The following is a 23,561-nucleotide window of genomic DNA, read 5'->3' on the forward strand; positions in this document are numbered from 1 at the left end:
ACTAAGGGAACTGGGCACACAACATCTGGGGTGGGTATACTTCCTTTTTGTTCATACCTTGTAGGCTGAGAGTTGCCTGGCTTTACTACAATCTTACAAGTGCACTACTTTTGGAAGCACACTTAACTGTAATGTTCGAGCACACAACTTAATGAAACCTCTAGAAAATACACAGAAGTAGCAGAATGGTTATTAGGATGGCAGCTTTCAGATTTATAGGTATCAACAATCTGGTTATTTACTGTGCAGTTCTAGGGAGTTGACTGCACAGCTTTGTTCGTGCTGGGTGAGCACTAACAATGAGCAGCACTCCCAGCCCCATTTATCTGGCGTTTTGAGGCAAGGTCTTACTCTACAGTCCAGGTGGGCCTGGAACTCACTCTATGACCTCTACTGGCCTAGAACTCACTCTGTAGCCCAGGCTGGCCCCTAACTCTTCACAATCCTCCTGCTGCAGTCTTTCAAGGACTGGAATTACAGGTGAAGCACCAACCATGTCCTGCTTTGCCGTTCATTTTAAACACAAACTTCTGATTATGAATGAAGATAATGCTCCTACCATTCTTACATTAACTATCCTTGTTTGACAAGCTCATCTGCTAACTTTGGAGACGTAGGCAAACAGATTAGCTGGCTGTAAACATTTTCAGGAGTCGGGGAGACACAATCTCTTAAATCAAGTAGTGATCAAAACAGTTATAAAATTGTAAGAATAAACACGTTCTTTCAACTTTACTTCCAAAGGGTCTATTTATAACCAATCAATAATACCATCTTGATTAACCAGAATACACGTATGTTGACATTAAATTATATTTCCTTTTTATTTATCTTATATATAAAAGAGAGCAAATACCTGAAAATAAGGTTGTCAAGGACTGACATTCCCGAGTTCATTGCAAGGCTAACAGATCTGCCAGCTTTCTTTCCCACGTCTGAGGAACTGCAGCCCGTGAGCTCAGGGACTATAGGCTCTGTCAAGTTGCTGGGCTCCATCAGCACAGAGCTGTACTTTCCCTGATATGTTTAACAGTACTGAATCTAGAGAAGTCTATCTCGCAATAAATTAATCTATACTTTAAAAAGCCCATAAAAACAGTATTCAAGGTTGGTAGGACACAGGATTTTGGCCTTTTACAAAGAAAGCACTTTGCCTCCCAGAATTCTGAAGACGCATCGTGTTTTAGTATCGTGAATGCCGCAGTATTTTAAGTCAGACATAATTTAAACAGCGGTCGTCTTTTTCTCCCCCGGAGAGCGGTAATAGCTCCAGAAGCATACAGATCTTTGTCTGCAGCTGCTGTTAGCGGCTTGCCAGGACAGTCCTGCTGGCTCCGAGTCCGTCCGGCCTGAGGCTGTTTTTCACTTCCATCCTTCTGTCTGCCAGAAGGGTCTTTTTAGGTAAGGAGGCCATCTAAATAAAGCAGGAAATGCATTTCAGTTTGTGTCTCTCTCAGAAGTCACAGACAGAGGAAAGCGGAGGACTACACACAGGCCGGAGCCCACGCACCTGCTCCAGCCATGCTGCTCCACATGCATGGGAGGAGAGGAGGTGAAGCGCTCACACGCTCCTGGAGCGCTGCTGCATTTCAGCATGGTTAGGGAAGCCCTGCAGCGTGACGAGCATCTGCCTTAATGGATGATTCTTGCCAGCGTTCTAAGAAACCAAGTAATGTCTAACTGATTTGTTGTGTTGGACACTGCTATGCATTTCAGCTCACTTAACTTTCAAATAATATGAAGCACACAGCGCTGACCGGATTAACAGGAGGAAAGTGAGGAGCGTTAGAAAAATCAACTCACTCGCACAGGGTTACAAAGCCCGTGACAACTGAAACCCAGGCTGCCTGACTGGGGGCCCAGGATTGCGGTCCACAGCAGGGCTGCTGTGAATGCCCAGTCCGTACCATAGGGGGCAAAGGAGCTTCTAGCTGTCTGCCGAGGAACGAAAGCAACCTCCTCCAGATGAGGCCACTCCCCATAAACATAATTCCTGTAATCAGCCAGAACACACGATGGTCCTGAAAGAAAAAAAGGGTTCATTCCAATCACAGAGGTTAGTCTCTTCAGAGACACACTCTCCTCCAGAGCTAAAAGGAGCCTTTCTGTTATCACAGGGCTCTTCCATATAAAGAGCAGGGAACTAGGCCTGCAGCGAAGCCCTGAGGCCAAGTCCAGGGGCGACCACGCCTACCTCAAGTGTCTCACACCTGGGTTCTTCTGTACCTAGGACTGCACATGATGCTGTACCAGAAAGGGTACCACGAAGGCAAGGCTTTGCTGCCAGACTGGCTCTCGAGTTCCTGACTCAGGAGATCTACTGCCGCCTCCCACCAAAGAGCTGAGTCTACAGGTGTACTCTACCACACCTGGATCAAAAGGGAGTTCAACAAAACCAGACCACTTTTCTTGTGATAGGGGATAGGCTTTGAGTAAGAATATTAGCATTAAGCATAAAACAGAGTTAGCTTGGGTTAGATGAGTTGGTTATCCCATCTCAACTCCTTGGGACCAAAACATGTTTCAGTTTATGTATTTATAATAATGATTGGGAAAATAGGAAGGAAGCACCATTCTAACATTAACTGTCCTCTGTTTTACAAGCCCAGCCACTAACTTTTGAAAGGCAGGAATAGTTAGTTGTATACGTTTTCCCTTGGTGGACATGTGACATAACAATGGTATTTTCTTTTGAAGTCTAAAGAAAAAACATCTCACATGCACCTAATATATGTATATTAGTCCAAAGATAATTTCATGGGATACTTTTAGTGTACCCACATCTTGACTGAGCCACAACAGACCAGCTATGGACTTTTCCACATCAATGTAGTATGACTGGCCTTCAAAATGTTTACAATTATGAGGAATTTCGCACCTCATATTTTCAGGTTACTACCAACATATGGACACAGCATGATTCTTAACAAAAGTTACAACCCCAGGGGGGATAGGAGTGAACTGGGCAACAAGGCTGGGAGCTGAGGGGAGAGCTGTGGCCAGCATTTCTGAGAACGAACCAGGGCATAGCTGACAAACAAGAGTGGCTACAGATGTCTGAGGCGAGTCCAGGGAAAGTGACTAGATTAGATATCCACGGACCTGGGAGTCCAGACTATCCTAAGGCCGCTCAGAAGGCACCGGAGTATCTCTATGTAGAAGTCTGAGATAGTTTTTTTTTTTTTTTTTTTTTTTTGGTTTTTCGAGACAGGGTTTCTCTGTGTAGCTTTGCGCCTTTCCTGGAACTCACTTGGTAGACCAGGCTGGCCTCGAACTCACAGAGATCCGCCTGCCTCTGCCTCCCGAGTGCTGGGATTAAAGGCGTGCGCCACCACCGCCCGGCCTGAGATAGTTTTAAAAGACCACTTTTCACAAATGTGTGGTCCTGAGAGAAGATGTTGGTTAGACCACAGTGACAGCCACAGAAGCAATAAACCACAGAGGACAGAGGGCCAAACATCAAAGTGCCTTGTGAGACCGCTCCCCAAAACACCAGGCTACAGTGGTTTCAGAAACCCTGGCATTATATGGAAAGGCAAGAGGGCAGAGTAGAAAGCATTTATCTTTGGGTTGAAATCCTCTGGTTTTATAGATCTGCAATTTACTAAGTTTTCTGAGTCTCTATTTCCTCATCTACAAAGTAGGGAAACTGTCTGTTTCAGAGTTGTGATTACTGCATCAAACACGCCCTATGTATGTGAATCCCGGGTACAGGGCCAGACACACAGAACGGAAAATAAAATCTCCCATCACCACTGCCTCACAGGGTGGCTGTTTTAGTCAGTTTCTCCTGTGTACTGCCATGTTCTAGGAAATAAAGTGATGTAGGCTACAGTCACAGCTACACACAGGGGCCAACAGTAACTGCCTGAGTTCTAAGTGAATTACAGCCGTGTCAAAGAACTCTTTATGGAATATGCAGACGTGGTGGCTAATCTTCATTGTTAACTTCACGAGACTTGGAATCCCCCAGGAATCACAGATCTGTGAGGGTATTTCCAAGAGGAGAGTGTGCTTCCTGACCGTGGCCGGTGTGATTGGGAGGCCTCATGCTTTGCCACCTTGCCTTTCCTGTCTCGCTGGACCATGACTCCTTTAAACTGTGAGCCAAAGTAAGTATTCCGTTCTTTCTGTCGCCTTTGCAGGCACTTTGTCTTCAAAAAAACTCTTCTAATCATCTCAACATTAAAAAGTAAAATAAAATCCTGATATTTAAAAAATGACGTTCTTACCTCTTCAAGGGAAGATTCCAAATTCATGCCAAAAGCAACTCCCATTAGTCCAAAGAGGGAAAGAGAGAAGGTTCCCATGGTTAGCTGGAGATTTAACCTCATCATCACATTGCGGTGGCTGGAGAGAAAACAACCAACTCAGACCAGGAAACACACAAACGAGCAAAACCGAGAGAAGGCCTACGGGGTCACTCTCCGCCTTCAAAAGCAACTCCTGAGATGATTAATATTGTAACTTGACAAGATTTGGAATCACCACAGAAACAAACCTCCTCACTGAGGTGGAAAGGCCCACCCTCACCATTGGTGGCACCATTCCCTGGCTGGGGACTTGGTTCCTGACAGGACACATGAACAGATACGTCAAGTTTTTGCCCTCGTTGTCAGACTGTGAGTGCAAATGAACCATGCATTCCTTCAGTGGCTTTTGCCAGGCATTAGGAAACTAAGAATAAGGCCACTTACGGAGTAGTCACAGATGTGATGGTGTGACTTCTTCCAAAAACCCACTCCTTTAAAAGTGCTTTCCAGTCCTAAGCCCAGTCCTCACCACCTCCTGTAGGGCATCCTCACCTGTCTAGATTGATGAAGATGATGCTCTGCGAGTCGTCAATCAGGACCCGAAGCTCCCGAGCCTCGTTGGAAAGGTCGTCAGCTAACCGGTAGTAGTTTTCAAGCAGCAGCTCCATCTCCTCTGCATGGTCAATCCCAGCGCTGCTCTTCTCACTTCAAGTCACAGGGTCAACAGTCAGCAGACCTGAGCATGTCCAGCACACACTGACCCCCAACTTCAGCAGCCAGTGAGAAAGCCAGCTTATTGCATCTGCTGTGATTGCATCCAATTTGTTAGAGGCTATGCCAACAGATCCTAAGCATGATGCACTCAGCCTACACAGATGACTTAGCATCACTGTGCTCCATGGCCCCAATCCAAAAGAGGCATGTAATCACATGCCATTAGTGACCAGAAAATACAAAGGTGAATACTGATGAGAAAGTGCAAATCCTAGGCCATTATGAAGCACAAGAAAACTCAGACTAAATTGAAAAGATCATTTCCTGGGGCTGGAGAGATGTCTCAGTGGTTAAGGATACTGGCTGCTCTTCCAGATGACTGAGTTTCATTTCCAGTACCCACATGGTGGCTCAACACCATCCAGAACTCCAGTTCTGGGAGATCTAATGCCCTCTCTGGCCTCTGTGGGCACCAAACATGTAAGTGGTACACAGACATACATGCAGGCCAAACATCTATACACATTAAAAAGAGCATTTCCCTTAGGATACAATCAAATACAGCAGCAGCCAGTTTCCCCTCTCCCTGGCTGAGTGAGCAGAGGACTCACTGCTGACATCTGCTTCCCTGAGCACGTCCTAGTGATGCACTACACCAGGCTTCTCCTTTGCTGCCTGGGAGAAGCATTCAGTAAATGTGAATGACACTGAGCCTTGCTATCTCTACTCTGGCAGGTTTGTACACATTAAGCGTCGGGCAGACAGGGTTGTGTGTTTTGTCTTGGGGGAATTAAAAAAAAGGAACTTTTTTATTATTGTGTTTATGGTGTGTGTGTGTACGGCGCACGTGTGGAGGTCAGAGGACAACTGTGGCGTTGGTTCTTTCACTTTGCATGCCCTCAAGTGGCCTGCACAGAGCACTTTCACGTGCCGGGCCACCTCACCGGCCCCTTTCCTTGCTTTTCAATGCTTCTCAGCTAATGAAGAGCATGAGTACTGAGAACCATACCACGGTCGACCGGAGCAGATTCAAGTCTCCAGTGACTTTTAAATGCATTTAGTATTATAGATCAGATGGTGAGTTTCACACATGCTTCTGGAACCGGCTTTATAATATATAGCAGTGACTAGGCTCCATTAGAGCTGTTTCTGAAAAGCAAATGTCTGGCTCACCCCCCTCTCCTCTACCAGGCAACTATTGCCCTTGCTCCCTAGGAAACCCATCTCATCTCACACATGTTGCTTAGTGACCCATCCCTTGAGGATAATCGTGATGTTTATGATCTCCTCAGCCCAGCAGCTGCAATGCAGTGTGCACTCCCTTCAGCCTCACTGAGCTGGGCCGTGTGTAAGACAAAGTGACTGAGGGTGAAAAATGCCCGTTCACTATTTTAGACAAACACAGCCTCACCCGAAGGGAGAAACACCACAAGGCAATACTTACAAGACCTGGGGGTCACTCCACTTGGTTAGACAGAGTTCTTCCAGCATCTCCTCATCATCCAAAAGCTCCAAAATCGACTCTTTGAAAATTTTAATGTCTGTTTCTAACTCAGAGAGACTGTAAGAACAGTTACATAACAAAGGTCAGCAGTGTAATTGTGCACCATTTCGCTGTAAGAACAATATGTTTAGGGCACCTTACAAGTGGATCCACCTAGCACTCAGCGTCCACTGGTAAAAATATTTCAACAATTAACGCAAATTAACGACCCCAAACCCAAACCAACTGGTAAGATTAGCCAGTGACACAGCTCTCCATATAATGATTTTGTGGCTTTAAAGGTTATGCCATTCTAGAAATGTACAGGTTAAGGTAAGATGCTTGAGTATGCATCCTCAGCTGAGATCTTCTCTGTGATGAACTAAAGCAGAAGGTGGGTGAAGAGGCGCACTGGGAGGGTTAGCAGTAAGTAGTCACCGGCCGGAAAGTCAAAGGAATCCACGACACACAGGTCAGGAGGGGTTACAGCAAGGTTCCTATCTTGCTTGTCAGATGCATGTGAGGAGGGGTAGCGACAGGCCGTTTCATTTCTTCTGTGGGCTCTGAATGTTGACCCAAGGACCTTGTTCGTGACAGGCAAGGGCTCTTTCAGATTCCTTACACCCCACCTCCCCATGACCCTTTTTGAGAGAGGGTTATCACTCTGTAGCCTAGGCTGGCCTCCAACTTGAGGCAATCCTCCTGCCTTAGACTGCTGAGTGCTGGGATTACATGCGAGGTACCATACCCAGCTTTGAGTGTGGCATGGACCGCATGGCAACCATTGCTGCTTGACAAAGTTCCAGCATTTCGACACCGCAGACCACGTTTCTCCAGCACCTTTACTTTCATTTTTAATGATTCTCACTATCAAAGCCTGTCCCTTTGGGAAATTTTGTGTGCGCTTTGGTAAAGGACAAAAATGTGAACGATGGTAGCCTCTCTAAACAAAATAATTCTCTGAAAAAAAAAAAAATCCCCGACACCATGGAACCAGGAATTCCATTGTGCCCTCCTAATTACACCAAGAACAGGAAAGTTAGAGATTTACTAGACACACCTGATCCCAAGAAAGAAAGGCCTATGATTCATAGCCAGAGCCTGAGGCCATTAAAGGCAAGAGTTCAGTTAATAAACACAGAGAAATCAGAATGGTACAGTGTAATGGGAAGAGTAAGACATCAGGACCTTCCCTTTGGGGAGTGTTATGAGGGGAACAGGCCCATACAGTAAGACTAAGAAATAGTATGTCTGCTCCCCCAAACAAGTCCTTTTCCCAAGGTCAAACATTTGGACAAAGGTCTCCATACCCTCTTGGCCTTGAGGAAAGCTCCTGCTTGATAAAGCAGTCCTTCTTATCTCTAACTAGAGGAATGACTGGTGCCTATTGTCAAGGTCAACGCTAGACTCCTCAACTCCTAATCTCAAGCCACACCTCAGCTCACATGCCCCTTGTCTCTAGTTTAATCCTATGTGCAATTTAAAGTATAAAGGGTATAGTCACTTTTCAATTAAGCAATGCTGGCAGCCATCCTGATTCATCCTCAAGACGGTGTCTGTGCGGCTCCCCCCCCCCCCCCATCCTCTTTGGGACCTGAACCACCAAAGCAGGTCTCTAGCGTGAGTATTCTTTCAAAAAATTAATTATTTATATTGAGGTGTCTATGTGTGTGCCTATGCCAGAACATTGCTTCCTGGAGCTGGAGTTACAGGTGGTTATGGACCATCAAATCTGGGTGCTGTGAATGGAACTCAGGTCCTCAGAAAGAGCATCGTATTAACCATTGAACCATCTCTCCAGCCTGGAGCTTATTTATAACTGATAAAAGTACTTCAACATTAGACAAACAACAAACTCTTTTAAAACTTTAACTGGAGATGGGGGCTTAAGGGACCAATGGCCGAGCAGTTCAGATCACTGGCTGCTCTTGCAGAGGACCTGAGTTTGGCTCCCAGAACCCACGTGGCAGTTATCATCTGTAACTTCAACTCCAGGGGATCCTATGTCTTCGCCCCTCCTCAGGCACTAGGCACACACACGGTACACATACATACATGCAGGCAAAACTCATAAAGATAAAATAAGTAAATCTGCAAAAAAACCAAACAACCCAAAAAATTGGGGCCAATAAGAAGGTTCAAGAAAGTCAAGGCGCCTGTTGCCTGATGACCTATGTTCAATCTGTGGGATTCACACCGTGGAAGTAGAGAACTGATTCTACCAAGTTGTCCTGACCCCCGCACGTGCACATCCCCACCCCCCCCACCCCCTACCCCGACACATAGAATAATAAAAACTAAGAACATTTATTGGCTTTCTGAGCAGGTAAGATGGCTTAGCAGGTGGAGGCACTCACCACCAAACTTAAACCCCTGAATTACTTCATGTCATAATTTAAATAAATATACTCTTTGAGATTTGCATTCCCCAACTTTTCTTGCAAATTTAGCAGTTAAGGGCTGTGGCTGTCTGTGGCTGTGGCTCAGTGGTATAATCCTGGCATGTATGAGGCTGTGGGTTCAGTCCCCAGCACAACGGAAAAAATGTTCAGAGTTAAAACTTGATGTGGGGGAGGGGTGTGACTGTTAGAGATAGCTTAGTGGTTAAGGGCACACACTGTTGTCCCAGAGAACCCGTGTGGTTCTCAGCACTCAAAAGCTGTGTGTGTGCTGGGGTGGGGGGTGCCCTTAACCACTAAGCCATCTTTCTTAACAATCACACTCCTTCCCCACATCAAGTTTTAACTGTCAAGGTTTTGAACATTTTTCTGTGGTGCTGGGAACTGAACCCAGGGCCTCATATATACCAGGTAAGCACTCTACCACTGAGACACAGGCACAGCCCTTAACTTAAATTTTCAAGAAAAGTTGGGGAGTATAAATCTCAGAGTATATTTATTTAAATTATGACACATGGAAAGCTGTTACCATTAACAAAGAAGAATCACTTAGGTTCACATGCGCATACCTTAACCATCTCTCTGTAGGCATCAGCCAGAGAGAACTGAAGGTGTCTGTCTCTACCTCCCAGCTTGACAAGCCACCCATATTTACCTTTTGCCATTCTGGAGTAGGACATGCAGCTTGCTTCTGTCAACAGAAGAGTGCTTGGGGTCCACTAATGCATCCAGGGTCTCAAGGATCAGGGGCTGCAGGATGCTGAGTTGCCCCTGGAGGTTGTTGATCTAGATAACAACATGGCCTTTCATAAGAATTAAAACAACCTTTTTAGAACTTAGGATCAGTGAAGCCTCTGATTAAACACAGACATTTGTGCTAGCCAAACATACTGCCAGCATCTCAGAAGCTGTTCTAGATGCCTCAAAAGCTGTATCTCCTGGGTTAGAGGAGCACCATGTAACGCTGTCACCAGGCTCTGGACTAACTCTCAGACAGTTTTCCTCTACAGACAGCTGCTATGGTAGGACTAGGGAATGATTTGTTAATGACATCCTGGGGACTGGAGAAATGGCTCAGTGGTTAAGAACACTTCCTGCTCTTCTAGAGGACCAGAATTTGGTTCCCAATAACCACATCAGGCAGCTCACAACTCTAACTCCAGCTCCGGGAGATCCAACACCCCCTGGACTCTGCTGGCACCTACATACATGTGCATACACATATACAATAAATATAAAATAAATCTTCAGGAAAAATCCTGAAACCCCCCATGTCAAAACACCCATTTCACATTTGGGAATAGCTATGTTTTCTGTAAACAGAACACTGTTCAAATTGCTCTGGACAATGACTTTTAACAACTGAAACTTGGGATGGAGCTGTAGTTCAGGTGGCAGAGAGCTTGCCTAGCATGCATGAAGTCCCAGGTCTGATCCACAGCAACAAATAACTGGATATATTGTCATGTGCCTGCAATTCCAGCCCTTGGGAGGTGGCAGAAAACTGAAGCTTGACTTGGACTTTAAAAAAAGATCACTGAATCACTGTAAAGTCCAAAGTATGCTTTTCTTAAGCTAATAGGCATGGCTGATATTCAACAGGAATAAACATCTGATAAGAGGATAGCACTCAAGATCGAAAAACCTCCACATCAGCTAGCAAACAACACAAGATTAACAGATTAAGCAGCAAAATTGAGACTATAAATGCTACTACATGCTGTTTTATCTCAGATGCACAACTTATCTTCTAACTTGGAAGTTGCAGCCCAGAATCAGGGGGCCTGCTGTAGATTCTTTTATTTTGCATAACAGGATCTGCTTCCAGGTTCAGAAGACCGGAAGTGGGACATCAAGGCAGACCTAATGTCTCACTACCCTAGAGACACCAACTCTCTGGTCTGTGAGGGCTGGACTTCATAGGGCTGGGAGGCTAGGTGGGTTGAGGGGCTCTCCTTTATTTGAAAGTGGATCCCATGAGGAGATGGTTGGCTTGATACTGTAGTGCTCTTTCTGAAAGGAATCATCCAGGGACCGCATGTCACAGGCAAGAATTACTAAGTGACTGCATCGTTCCCGTATGATGAACTCCTGGGTCTGCCCAGACGGTCACACGCTACTGTCTGCACTGCTCCTGTAGCCCCGGCAGAAAGGGAAACCTCTGGTCCCTCACTGAAGCGAAGCAGAGAGCAGAGTAAGGTACCAGGTCACTCAGTCTCTCCTGACCTTTTAAATTTCCTCTCCATCTCCCAGTCGACTAATATGCTCCCAGCACTGATGGCAGCTAGCTCCTGAACAGTACAATCCAGACGAATTAGGGGCAGGAAAAATAAAAGATGAGAAGGGGCTAAGAAGACAGTGGCCACCTTGATTGGGTTTGTACAACTCCCAGGGATCCAGTACCTGCTGATTTGTGGGGCAGGGGTCACTAGAACTGTGGCTCCTGTCAGTCTAGGCCCAAGCAGGAGGTGTCACCTCCTGGAGCTGCTTCAAACAGATGTCTGATGAATGGTGCCTTCATGTGTGAGCACTTGCATTACACAGTTTAATTTGAAGAAGGAAGTGAGGTTGCTGTGGGATGGTCTGTATGTTAAATTGCTCTGATTGGTGAATAAATAAAACACTGATTGGCCAGTGGCCAGGCAGGAAGTATAGGTGGGACTAACAGAGAGGAGAATTGGAACAGGAAGGCAGAGAGAGTCACTGCCAGCCACCGCCAGGACAAGCAGCATGTGAAGACGCCGGTAAGCCACAAGCCACGTGGCAAGGTATAGATTTATGGAAATGGATTAATTTAAGCTATAAGAACAGTTAGCAAGAAGCCTGCCACGGCCATACAGTTTGTAAGCAATATAAGTCTCTGTGTTTACTTGGTTGGGTCTGAGCGGCTATGGGACTGGCGGGTGACAGATTTGTCCTGACTGTGGGCAAGGCAGGAAAACTCTAGCTACATGAGGTGCTCAGAGTTCACTTACACTGCAACTTAAGGTCTCCTGAATTCTCATCTCATAAGTGAAAGTGCACAGACAGATGTGACATGCACATGTACCAGTACTAGAGAGGATGGAACAGGTGGACCACCTTAGTTCAAGGCCAGCCTGGTATACACAGGGCGATCCCAAGTCAACAAACAAAAATAAACGACAAAAACAAAAACAAAAAACAGAAAAGTGTACAAAGGGAGCCAATTTGAATGTGCTTTGTCAGTTTCCTCTTGAGAATCTTTAGGTCTACTTGGTTGGGTCCTAAGTTGGAGAATGAAGCTCTCTTTCTCTGGAGGAGCCTTACAAAGGACTGCTGTGCCTGGGGAAGGCATCTTTGAAATAGACGGTACTAACTTGTCTTTGCACTCACGCTACACAACACGTCAGATCGGCTTACCCAATACTGCAGGAGTGCTTCAATAGCTCTGAACTCAAACGGCAACGGGTAAGTGACAAGCTGACCGTCTCCAGCCAGCTGTGATGGCAGTTCCCGGAAGAGCCACTGCTCCAGGTTTAAATTCCGATAGTCTAGTATCAGAAGACACTCTGGAGTTATCACAGCCTTCAAATACTGGAAAAGCAACAGAAAAGAATGGATGTGTGTACACACACACACACACACACACACACACACACACAAAACAACATTCATCGAGATGCAAGTTATCAAGCTGGAGGAAAAAGTAAGTAAATTCATAAAACTGAGTTCATTTTACTAATTTTAGTCTAAAAGTAAACCAAATCAGTGCTCATTTGGTTTTATAAAAACAAATAATAAAGTTAAGGGATATTTTATAAAGGAAGAAAATTCAAATATATGTAAGTCTTGATAATTATAAGTTGCTCTCAGAACAACTGGAATTACACAAATTAGATAGTTATTATGACTCCAGCCTGGTGTGGCACATATGTATACCCACAATCACAGCACCTGGGAGGTGAAGGAGAGCAGATGTTCAAGGACATGCTATACAGCAGTTCATGGCCAGCCTGGTGTATCTGAAACCCTGTCTCAAAATATTCAAACCCACAAAGAGACATCTGCCAAGACATGTACAAGAAAACAGGGAATGAGTGAAAAATTAAGTTCCCTAAAACAGTCGTGTGGAAGGCTGGCAAGGGCCAGTGCCTGTCCGCCAGCACCTGGGAGCTGCCGTCTCAAGATTGCTCTCTGAAGAGAACACAACAAACTGGCAGATCTCCTCACTAAGTCTGTCAACAATGTTACTTTCCCTCTTCTTCTAGGCTGTATGTGGATACCAGCCAAATCCAGGAGGCCTGCTTGCTCTTACTCTGGACATCCTCACTCGTTCTCTCAACCCTCCCACCCAGCCCCTACATACTGCCAATAGTCATGGCTGACTGGCCTGCTCTCCTGGGCCCCAACTCAAGAGGCACGCACAACTAACTTTCTCTAAATTAGATTTTATTTATTTTATTTTATGTGAGTTTTGCCTGCATGTACATATGTGTACAACCTGTGTGCTTGGTGCCTGTGGAGGTCAGAAGAGGGCATCAGATCACCTGGAATTTGAATTTTGGGTGGCTGTTAACCACTCTGTGGGTGTTGGGAATCAAACCCAGGTCCTCTGCAAGAGTAACAAGTGCACTGCTCTAACCACTGTCCCATCTCTGCAGCCGATTGCTGGAGAGGTTGTATAGTTATGTATCTGTCCATCTATCTGTACAGTGTAGTATATCCGTCATCTAGGTCCCACAGTTACACTCTGTTTAATTTACTTCATCTTATACACATTTATCTATACAAAGATATACATTCTGTTTAGAAGCAGTAGCTACTGATAATAAGAACAAAGATATTTTCTGGAGAAAAAAAATTTTGAGAGCAGATTGTGTTTGTTGTGATTATTTTGATTAAATCTAGATTATGGGACAAAAATCTAATCAAAGACAAATATAAAAAGCAAGCACATGCATATTTCAGGGCCCAACACCTCTGATGGGTTTTGCATTTATTTCCAGACCATAAGCTTTCACAGGTCCAAACAACCGAGGTCCATATTAACTGAATCACTACAGAAATTCAATACATTCAGTTTCTTCTGAGTAGGCAAGTAAAGCACAACAATTTTAGAAAGTGTTAGATGTAAATTTAAACTAAGGTTTCAAAATTTAACAGACATTCCTAGTGTACATGGAGAACCAGATGAAGATAGCCAAGGTTATGTACTATAATTGCACTTAACAGGATACAAATGGAAAAACATCTATTTTATCTGGTGTGGTGGCTTGTGCCTATAATTCCAGCATTGGGGAGGCAGAGGCAATGACCAGGAGGTCAACCTCATCCTCAGCTACATAGCGAGTTTAAGGTAGCCTTGGCCACATAAGGCCCTATATCTTAATAAATACATTTTTTTGTGTGTGTGTAATCCCAGAAACTACAGACTAAATTCAAAGGCCAATAAAGACCAGTCAGAATTTTCCCAACACAAATGTTCCCATGCCTGCTGAACATATAATCCATGCAGAACAAGTTCTACTCTTACAATGCATTCAGTAACAAAAAAAATCCCACTTCCTTCCAACATTTTTCTTCCCTCCCTTCCTTCCTTCCTTCCTTCCTTCCTTCCTTCCTTCCTTCCTTCCTTCCTTCCTTCCTTCCTTCCTTCCTCCCTCCCTCCCTCCCTCCCTCCCTCCCTCCCTCCCTCCCTCCCTCCCTCCCTCCCTCCCTCTCCATCTCTTTCTCACAGGCCCTGGCTGTCCTAGAACTTGCTATGTAGACCAGACTGGCCTTGAACTCACCCCTGCCTCTGAGTGCTGGGATTAAAGGCATGATGGCTAGGACTCCCTGGTGAATACAGCAGCGCAGCTCTTACCTCCATCCTCATGATAATCCTGTTGTTCCTGGTAGTGATGCTCATCACGTGCTGAAACCTCAAGTCTCTGGCCTGGAGTGCTAACTCATGGTATAATTCAGTTTTCTTCCTCTCTGTAAGAGAAAGAGAGCAGGTGACACTAATAACCCAGAGGACATGGGCTCCTAGTGTCCCTCCCAGGCCCATCTAAGCAGTTTCCTACTATTATCACAAAGGATTACGTGAGTCTTTAATATCTATTCTTACCTTAAAAGGAGATTCATGCTAACTCAAATTCTCCCTTCTCTTTTATATTTTTCTACAACATTTCACAGCAGCCCATTGGGGATCAACATAAAAACCCCAATCAAGCATGATAAGAACCTACAGCAACAAGTTTTTACTTTTGGACATAGTTTGCCTCTCTGACAGGATGTCATGAATCCCAGTCTGGCCTTGAGCTCCTTACAAAGCCAAGGATGACCTCAAACTTATGATTACAGACATGCAGAACCGTATCCAGTTGTTGCTGGGACTAAATTAGGTATTCTAGCATTCTAGGCAAGCTCTCTATCAACTGAGCTATATCTCCAGCCCACATGAACACATGAACATGAATTTTATTAACCAGATTTTTAGGTTCATTTATTTTATGTATATGAGTGTTCTGCCTACACATATAGATGTGCATCCCATGTCTGATGTCTGTGGAGGTCAGACTGCTGCACGAGATCCCCTGGAATGAGAGTTACTAATGATTGTGAGCCACTGTGTGGGTGCTGAGGACTGAACCTGGGTTCAGTTCTCTCCAAGAACAAGTGCTCTTAGTTGCTGAGCTATTTCTCCAGTCCCTACATTTTCTATTTTTACCACTATAGCATTCAGCATTGTGAATCTGTGAATGAATGAATTTGGTAATTTATTATTGGACAAATGAAAACCTAGAAAAGGTGATATTCATGGTAGATTCTCCTATCTGCTAAGAATGTAGCAGCTGAGAGAAACTTGTGATAGGCTGGGACAGCAGCATCTGTATTTGCGTCAAACCACACCTCCCACAGGACTGCAAGAAAAAAGCACAGACACAAGGATCTAAGCAAGGATGGGACAGGACCACGGGGCTGCAGGGGAAGGTGACACTGTAGCCACAGGGAAAGCAATACCTAGCTCCATTTTTAGGAGCAGCTGTCCAGAGGTGGGCTGTCACATGACTGCCACCCAGTGCCTTACACCTCCATCTTTCTCACTGCAATGGCAGTGGGGGGGCAGACGGAAAACACACCCCAATTCTACTTTAAACCTGCTTCGTAATGAACAGAAATTGGAGGGCTGTGTAAGGGAGGAACAGCATCTCCACATTCAGCTCTACTCCAAACACCCTGGGACCTCCTTCAACACAGTGGCAAATACAAAGAACTCTGTAGCTAGAGTTTTCCTGCCTGGCCCACAGTCAGGACAAATCTTTTTCACCTGCCAGTCCCACAGCCACTCAGACCCAACCAAGCAAACACAGAGACTTATATTGTTTACAAACTGTATGGCCGTGGCAGGCTTCTTGCTAACTGTTCTTATATCTTAAATTAACCATTTCTATAAATCTATACCTTGCCACATGGCTCGTGGCTTACTGGCATCTTGACATGTGGCTTGTCATGGTGGCAGCTGGCAGTGTCTCTGACTCAGCCTTCCACTTCCTAGAATTCTTCTCCTCCTTGTCCCGCCTATACTTCCTCCTGCCTGACTACTGGCCAATCAGTGTTTTATTTACTAACCAATCAGAGCAACACATTTGCCATACAGAACATCCCACAGCAGAACTCTGCACTCTAACACTACAATCTCCAATTGTCCACCAAACTCAGGACTCCATAAAGAGTACTTGATAAAGATACTCACCGAAAGAAGTAACGTTTCCTTCTTTGTCAAACTTTGTCTAAAGATAGATCATAAAAACAAACAATTTCAAATCAGTATATTTATGTTCTGAGATACAGCCTCAAAATTATGAAATGTAGCTATAAATCATATCTGACCTTAAGGTAAATACAGCTGCAGAAGCCAGAAAAAAAAATTCCTCTCCTTTGCTAATATAACTGTCAGCTTTGGACCTCACATCCTCCTCTGCAAATTCATCAGTCAGCAGGCTAGGGAAACCTGAGGTGACTGCAAGGACTTTCTGGCTGAGAAAGGACTTGACAACGGTCCCTGGGTTTCGGACGTCACTTGGTGGAAACATGATGCTTGCCTTTGTTGGCTTTTATCCTTCTCAGCAGACTGGGACCAAGGAGTGGCTGTCTCACAAACCTAAATGTCTTCTCAAAGCTAAGACGTCTCTGGCAGGCCCTGCAGAATGAGTAGAAACGTACAGAAAAGGTGCCTGCAGCAGTCCCAGCACACGAGGTCACATTATTTCTGCTCAGTAGAGGGACACTTTTCTGTACGCTTGTACCAGTCACGGTTGAAGGTGTCAAACATGAAGGGCTGGATTGTTCCATGTAAGAAAGTAAACACAATCCACGCACCGTCTTGGTGAACACACGCTGGGTTACTGCTTTGGAAACAATGTGGGCTATGTTAGCAGAACCTCAACAAACCCCACACCTCAATCTGCTTCTCATGAGCAAAGGTCTCATCAACAGGAGGGCAGAAGCATCAGGAATGTCAAGGTCAGTCATATATGTCATATCATATATGACTGACCTTGACATATATGATATGACATATATGTCTATATGATATGACAAAAGCTTTGTGTCATATCATATAGACTAGCTTGCCTTAGATTTATTTCTTAAACACATATACTCACTGCTGAAAATAAGGAAATTTGTAAAATTACTTAAATCATGATTTGCCAAATTTTAGAGAAAACTATGCCAATAATAACTTACAAGGTGTCTTTAGTGTTCCTGTAAAACATACCTCCTCTACAACACATATTTTTATGTCTCAAATTTATGTATCATTTTTCCTTAATGGTATCCTTTTCTGAAAGACATCATGTAAAACTGACATTTAAAATGTTTACTCTGTAACCAGCTTACTTTCTCAACTCATTCTTTTCAACAGAATCAGTTGATTGTTCGGTGTTCTTGGGAGAAACTTACTTTGCCTATAAAGAATTTTCTTTCAGTCATCATCTGACTTTATTTTCGTTTGGGGATGGGGGCGCTCACTGTGTGGTCCAAGCAGGCCTCAAACTCAAATTCTTTTGCGTTGGTCTCCTGACCAGCTGGAGTTACACAGACTGGGCTTGATTCTATTGTGGAACCGATCAACTTCACAAAACTGACTAAGAGTAATTACTTTCCAAGTAATTTTGCAGAAATGGGCATGGTGCCTCAGGACTACTTGGGATCTGACGCAGAAAGACTGACATTAGTACAAGGCTAGCCTAGGCTAACCAATGAGTTTTAGCTCAGCCTGGTCAATAGAGTGAGACTGTCTCAAAAATGCAAAGCAAAGCAAAACAAAACAAACCCCAAACAATAAAAAAGAAACAAGCAATTCTGAGATGCTTCTTTTTTTTTTTTTGTTTTGTTTTTTGTTTTTTGAGACAGGGTTTCTCTGTGTAGCTTTGCGCCTTTCCTGGAACTCACTTGGTAGCCCAGGCTGGTCTTGAACTCAGAGATCCACCTGCCTCTGCCTCCCAGTGCTGGGATTAAAGGCGTGTGCCACCACCGCCCGGCCTGAGATGCCTCTTATCTTATACTATCCATAAAGAAAAGTTCTTTTAGCAGGGTGGTGCTGGTGCTGGTGCACGCCTTTAATCCTAGTCCTAGGGCTTGGGAGGGAGAAGTAGATAGGATCTCTGAGTTCCAGGCCAGCCTGGTCAGCTACACAGAGAAACCCTAGCTTGAAAAAACAAACAAAGTTCTTTAGCTGTGCACAGTGGTACACTTCAACCCCAGCACTGGGGAGGCAGGGGCAGGCTGATTCCAAGTGCTCTAGGCCAGCCAGTGAGGCTTCCACAGTGAGACCCTGTCTTTAAGTTCTTTAAGAAGTTAGTATTCATTAAACATAAAGGTTTGTAAAGAATAACACACACTGCATGGTTATTATGTCTGAGGCACCCATTTTCAGGATTTTGTGAGTTACTTTCATTCTAAAGTAGTTTTTATAAAGTGGTGTTGTAATTTTTTCTTTTTATGAATGTGTCTGTATGTTTATGTAGGTGCCAGGAATACAGGAGGTGTTAGACCCTGGAGCTGTGGCTAATGTGGTTGTGAGCCATTCAGTTTGGGTGCTGAGAGTGAGATTCAAGTCCCCTGGAAGAGCAGCAGGCGCTTGGCTTTCTCTCCAGCCCCTAAAGCATATTTATTTCTAATTCACAAATGAGCAAATTGAAACACAGTGATGTTATCTCAGCTTCCTTTAATCCTCATGATTACCCAAGGCAGTTTATTCCTAGTTATTAATGAGAAAATCAAGGTATAAGATGTCACAATAACATGTCCAAGTTCCCCAACAGCAAGAGAGCAGCACACTGAGGTTTAAACTCAGGAAGTCTGGCTCAGGTCAAGCACTTATTCTTAAAACTCTTTTGCAAACTATAAAAGCTTACAAAATGAGCTGCAAAAACAATTTGTAATTTTACTTAGGTTACTTTTTGCCACCAAGGGCCTTATTTCTTAAATGTGTTCACGCAACACACACAGATGTGTTATTAATTCATTTAATTCCTCTTGAATCACTTCAGAGGGTTGAGATCACAACCACCCTTCAAGCACGCACTCAAATACTGTACTCTGCTGCCTCTCTAGCATCTTCCAAGTCTCCAAGCTTCCAAGGATTCTAAACAGATTCAGAAAATGTCAAGTGTTCACAAAGGAAGCTTTGGGACTGGGGAATAGAGCTCAGTTGGTAGAGTGCTTGCCTGGCATACAAAAAGTTCAATTCCCAGGACCACATAAAGTAGGTGTGGTGGCAGAGCAAAGAGGACCAGTTCAAGATCACCCCAGACCACGGGGCAAATCTCAAGTCAGCCTAAGTCACACGAGACCTGTTTCAAGAGGAAACTTCTGCTGCTGATGGGAAACCTTAACATGTACTATATAAACTTTTCATTCTACTGGAAAGGAGAAGTCATTTGAGCAGCCTGTTCTGTACAGCAAGAACCCAGTCATTAATAAAGCTTCAAGAGGACCACTAAACCAATCCCGGGCAGCTGGGGCACTGGCCAAACACAACTCCAATACCTCTGCCAACTATCCAGTCCTGTGAGCTTACTAAGCATAGGAAGTGCTTCTTGCAAGGTACTGGACGAGGTGTACTCACCACAGCGAACACCTGGGCCACACTGGCTAAAGTCGCTTGAGAGGCATCGGAGGTTCTACACCGGTACACACCACCTAAGAAAAAAAATTACAGAATGAATTTGCCATGAGCACGACTGGTTTCCCTGACGCTCAACTCCAATCGCACAGTACATGGAACCTTCAGAATGGCTTGCGTTTTGAAACTTTTTCCTACTGGAAACGAAACACTTGTTATGTTGGGATACTCACTGTTCTCTCAACTATTCTGCCCTTATTCCTTGCCAGGGCTTCCATGCACTAAAGTCACACAACTTGTTAACTATCTGAGGCCTGTCCTCCTCTATGATTGGAAAGGTCAGAGAGAGCCGAGGTAATCTCAGTGCCTGTCTAATACACACAAGGGTCTGGCCTTTGTCCCAAGCACTGGCAAAAGTAAAAAAAAAATAAAATAAACAAAATGTACATTTGTTTACTGGGGCTGTGTGAGCACTGTGGAAGTCAGAAGTCACATTGCAGGTGTCTATTTTCTCCTCTCACCACGCAAGCTCTAGGGACTTAAGTAAGAAGTGTCAGGATTACTACTCTGGACTTCAATGTTTATCCTAAAAGTTCCTGCACCTTGCAGACCGCTTGGTTCCCAAGCATTGTCAAGGCCTGAAGGAAAAGGCACATAACCAAAAGACTGTGGGGAAGGAGCTGCTGACTGACAGCATCTCATTTTGGAAACTTTTCAAGTACAATTTAAAAAAAAGTACCAGAAGTCGCTGCTCTGTTTGCTTCTGAGCAGAAGCTGTGCTCACATTTGTGGAAACACTTTCTTCACATTTCGCCATTGGGTGACAGAAGTCCCAACAGCCAAGACTTCTTTCTTCCTTCTCCCAGAGCTCCCCTGGCTGTCTGCTCACACAGTCGAAGAGCAGACTTCATCAAGGGTGAACGCTTACCACTGGCTTGATTCTTCAACTTCACTTCTAGGAATTCCCTATCCTATACCAGGGCAACTGTGCAATTGTATAAACGTGCCCAGGAGAGAAATGAACAAAATAAACAGAACTAGTAACATCCCAATCTTGCTACTCGTGGTAGCTCATGCCACCCAGCTTCGAGTTTGGTCTGGGCTCCACAGTGAGTTTGTTCCAAGACAACCTGGGCTAGAGACACCCTGTCTCAAAACAAGCAAAATAAATAAATGAATAAATAAATAAATAAATAAAATAAAAACCCAACCTAACAGAATTCTGTAACATGAAAGCATATGGAGGCAAAAAGGCCAACAGGAGGGGTGGGGGGTGTCGAGAAAAAGTACGTATAAAAGTACCGTCACGAAACCCATTGCTGAGCAGATGGCTCGGCCCGCAAAAACGCCCGTCGCCAAGCTTTACGACCCGAGTTCGATCCAGGAGAGAACTGACTCTGGCAAGCTGTCCTCTGACCTCCACACACAAACCCAGAGAAAGGCACACGCACGCCCCAACAATACTTAAACGCTAAAATTAAAAACAACAACAAAGCCAAAAGCAGCCTAACGCTTCTAACTGCAGAATTCTGAAGGCTGAGACAGGAGGACCGCTGCCAGTTCGCGGCCAGCCTGGGCTAGCTACACAGAGACACCCTGTCCGTCTCAACAAACAAAACAAGAAACCACACTCGCGTCCTGAGAACCGCGGGCAGGGTGAGCCCGGCAGGTCGCGCAGCGGGGAGGACGGCGGGGCCAAGGGCAGGCGGGGCCCCGCGGGACGCGCGTACCTGCAGCGCCGGGCGGGCTCCCGGAGAGCAGCGGGCTCGCGCGACCGCAGCAGGCAGCCGGGCTCAGGCGCGCGGCGCACAGGGCCCGCCGGGACTGCACGACGCGGGGCAGCAGCCGGCGCAGGCAGCGCAGGCCTTCCATGGTGCGCAGGTAACCGGGGAGGCGGCCACGAGACGCCGGCCCGGCATGCCGGAACCCGGGTGCCTCGGCGGACCGCCACAACCGCGCACCGCGCCTGCGCGAGCCGCCCCGCGCCTGCGCGCTGCTCTCCACGCACGCTCAGGCATGGACTCCCTACGGTGCGTGCGCCTCCGGTGTCCCATGACTGACGGAGTCTGCGTCCTGTACCCCGGCGGGCACCTGCAAATGTGAAGGTAGATAGAGCAGAGTAGCTCAGCTCCGAAAGTGTCCGTTGTTTCCGTGAGCTGCGAATTGCTACATTCTGGAGAGGTTCCATGTGTCTAACAAAATATGTAGTTCGGAGAGGAGGAAGTCACCACCATTCGTAAATCGTTGAAGTTTTGTTTAAGCTCCGTGTGTTAAAACTCACTTAGAAGGGACAGTGGATTGAATATTTCTATAGCAAATGTTTGCTGTAGAACAAGAGGGGGAAAGCGAGCGAAGTGATGATACATGCCTATAATCCCTCGAGAATTCAAGGTCATTCTCAGCTGGAAAGTCAGGCCAGCCTGTACTACTTGAGATCCAGTCTTTACACCCCCTCCCCCGCAAAGAAAATAAAAATGTGTCGATAGATTTGTTGTCCACTTCACAGTACTAAAGACAGACAAGAGTTTCAGAGTTCCTTTCATTAATATATGAACATGGAGCTATGGGAAGAGTGGACCGTTTACCTTGTGCGGCATCGAGAACTGAGTAGATGTAATAGGAGGCAGTGGACAGAGGGAAGAGACATGGATGACTTGGACACGGAGGGCTAGAAGTACTTTAAGCATTGCTGCTAGGAAGAGCCTTGAGTGTACAGAAAATACTTGATAGAATTTTCATTTTACTAGAACTTTAATGATGTGCTAAATCTTTGAAAAATATTACGTGCCAGTCAACATCCTTTGAGAAAAATAACTATTAAAAAAAAAAACCCACATCGTTGCTCCTCCCATTCCCCCCACCCCCTATGATAGGACTTTTGCAAAACCTTAGGCAAATGTTGGCAACTGTTCTGATACATGGTCTTATGCTCAATGGCAAGGAATTGGAATGTAAACCGAAAAGAATGAGAGACCCTGGGGTGTTGTGAGCAAAGAAATAGAGTGGCAAGTTAATAATCCGATTTATGTTTTTATTCAGTTTATTTTTAGCAGTGTTAGGACATTGAACACAACACCTTTTGCTTGTGAGGCAAGCATCTGCCCAGCGCTTGGGAGGTAGAAGGTGTAGGATCAGGAATTCAAGGTCATCCTCCATTGGTTGTCTGGCTGATTGGAGTCTAGCCTGAGTTCAAGAGAGTCTGCCAACAAAAGCAAAACAAGCCTGGCATGGGGAAGCATGCCTTTTATCCTAGCACTTGGGAGGCAGAGACAGCAAAATCTGTAAGTTCAAAGCCAGCCTGGTCTACAGAGCCAGTTTCAGGCCAGCCAGCACTACGCAGTGAGTGAGGTTTCCCTAAAGAGAGTCACATTTAAGTATGTTTACAGGAACTGTTTGTGCAGCCCTTTGTAGTGACAAGAACCTATAATCTTAGCACTGTATAGAGAAAGCAGGAGGATGAGAGTTCAGGCTATCTTCAGCTACACAGTGAGTTTCAGCCCAGCATGGCTACATGAGACTCTGTCTCGGGTAGACAAACAAAATAAAACAATAGATGATGTTGGTGGCTTTTGGAGTTACAGTGCCAAAAGGTTTAAAAACTTACACGAAAAAGCTTTGGTATGCTTCTCTTTTCT

General features: G+C 45.2%; 2 protein-coding genes across 3 annotated transcripts in view; one reads left to right on the forward strand and one right to left on the reverse strand.

The window, feature by feature from the left end:
• Nucleotides 1-799: 799 nt before the first annotated feature.
• Nucleotides 800-21,908, reverse strand: Mrs2 (magnesium transporter MRS2). Its single transcript, XM_076573085.1, has 11 exons — nt 21,657-21,908; nt 19,930-20,003; nt 16,549-16,585; nt 14,674-14,786; nt 12,231-12,404; nt 9,505-9,635; nt 6,412-6,528; nt 4,806-4,958; nt 4,233-4,350; nt 1,908-2,021; nt 800-1,414 (listed from the first exon to the last, which is right to left on the reverse strand). Exons 1-11 carry the CDS (start codon nt 21,796-21,798, stop codon nt 1,304-1,306), a joined length of 1,284 nt encoding a protein of 427 aa, XP_076429200.1. The 5' UTR covers nt 21,799-21,908; the 3' UTR covers nt 800-1,303.
• Dcdc2 (doublecortin domain containing 2) overlaps nt 21,909-23,561 on the forward strand; it is a 207,324-nt gene continuing 205,671 nt past the window's right edge. For both annotated transcript variants that reach the window (XM_042278300.2, XM_015995980.3), the window contains exon 1: nt 21,909-22,031. The gene's annotated coding sequence lies outside the window, so the exon portion shown is untranslated. The remainder of the gene's footprint in view (nt 22,032-23,561) is intronic.

The sequence above is a fragment of the Peromyscus maniculatus genome, chromosome 5, assembly GCF_049852395.1.
Source record: "Peromyscus maniculatus bairdii isolate BWxNUB_F1_BW_parent chromosome 5, HU_Pman_BW_mat_3.1, whole genome shotgun sequence".
NCBI classification, from domain to species: domain Eukaryota; kingdom Metazoa; phylum Chordata; class Mammalia; order Rodentia; family Cricetidae; genus Peromyscus; species Peromyscus maniculatus.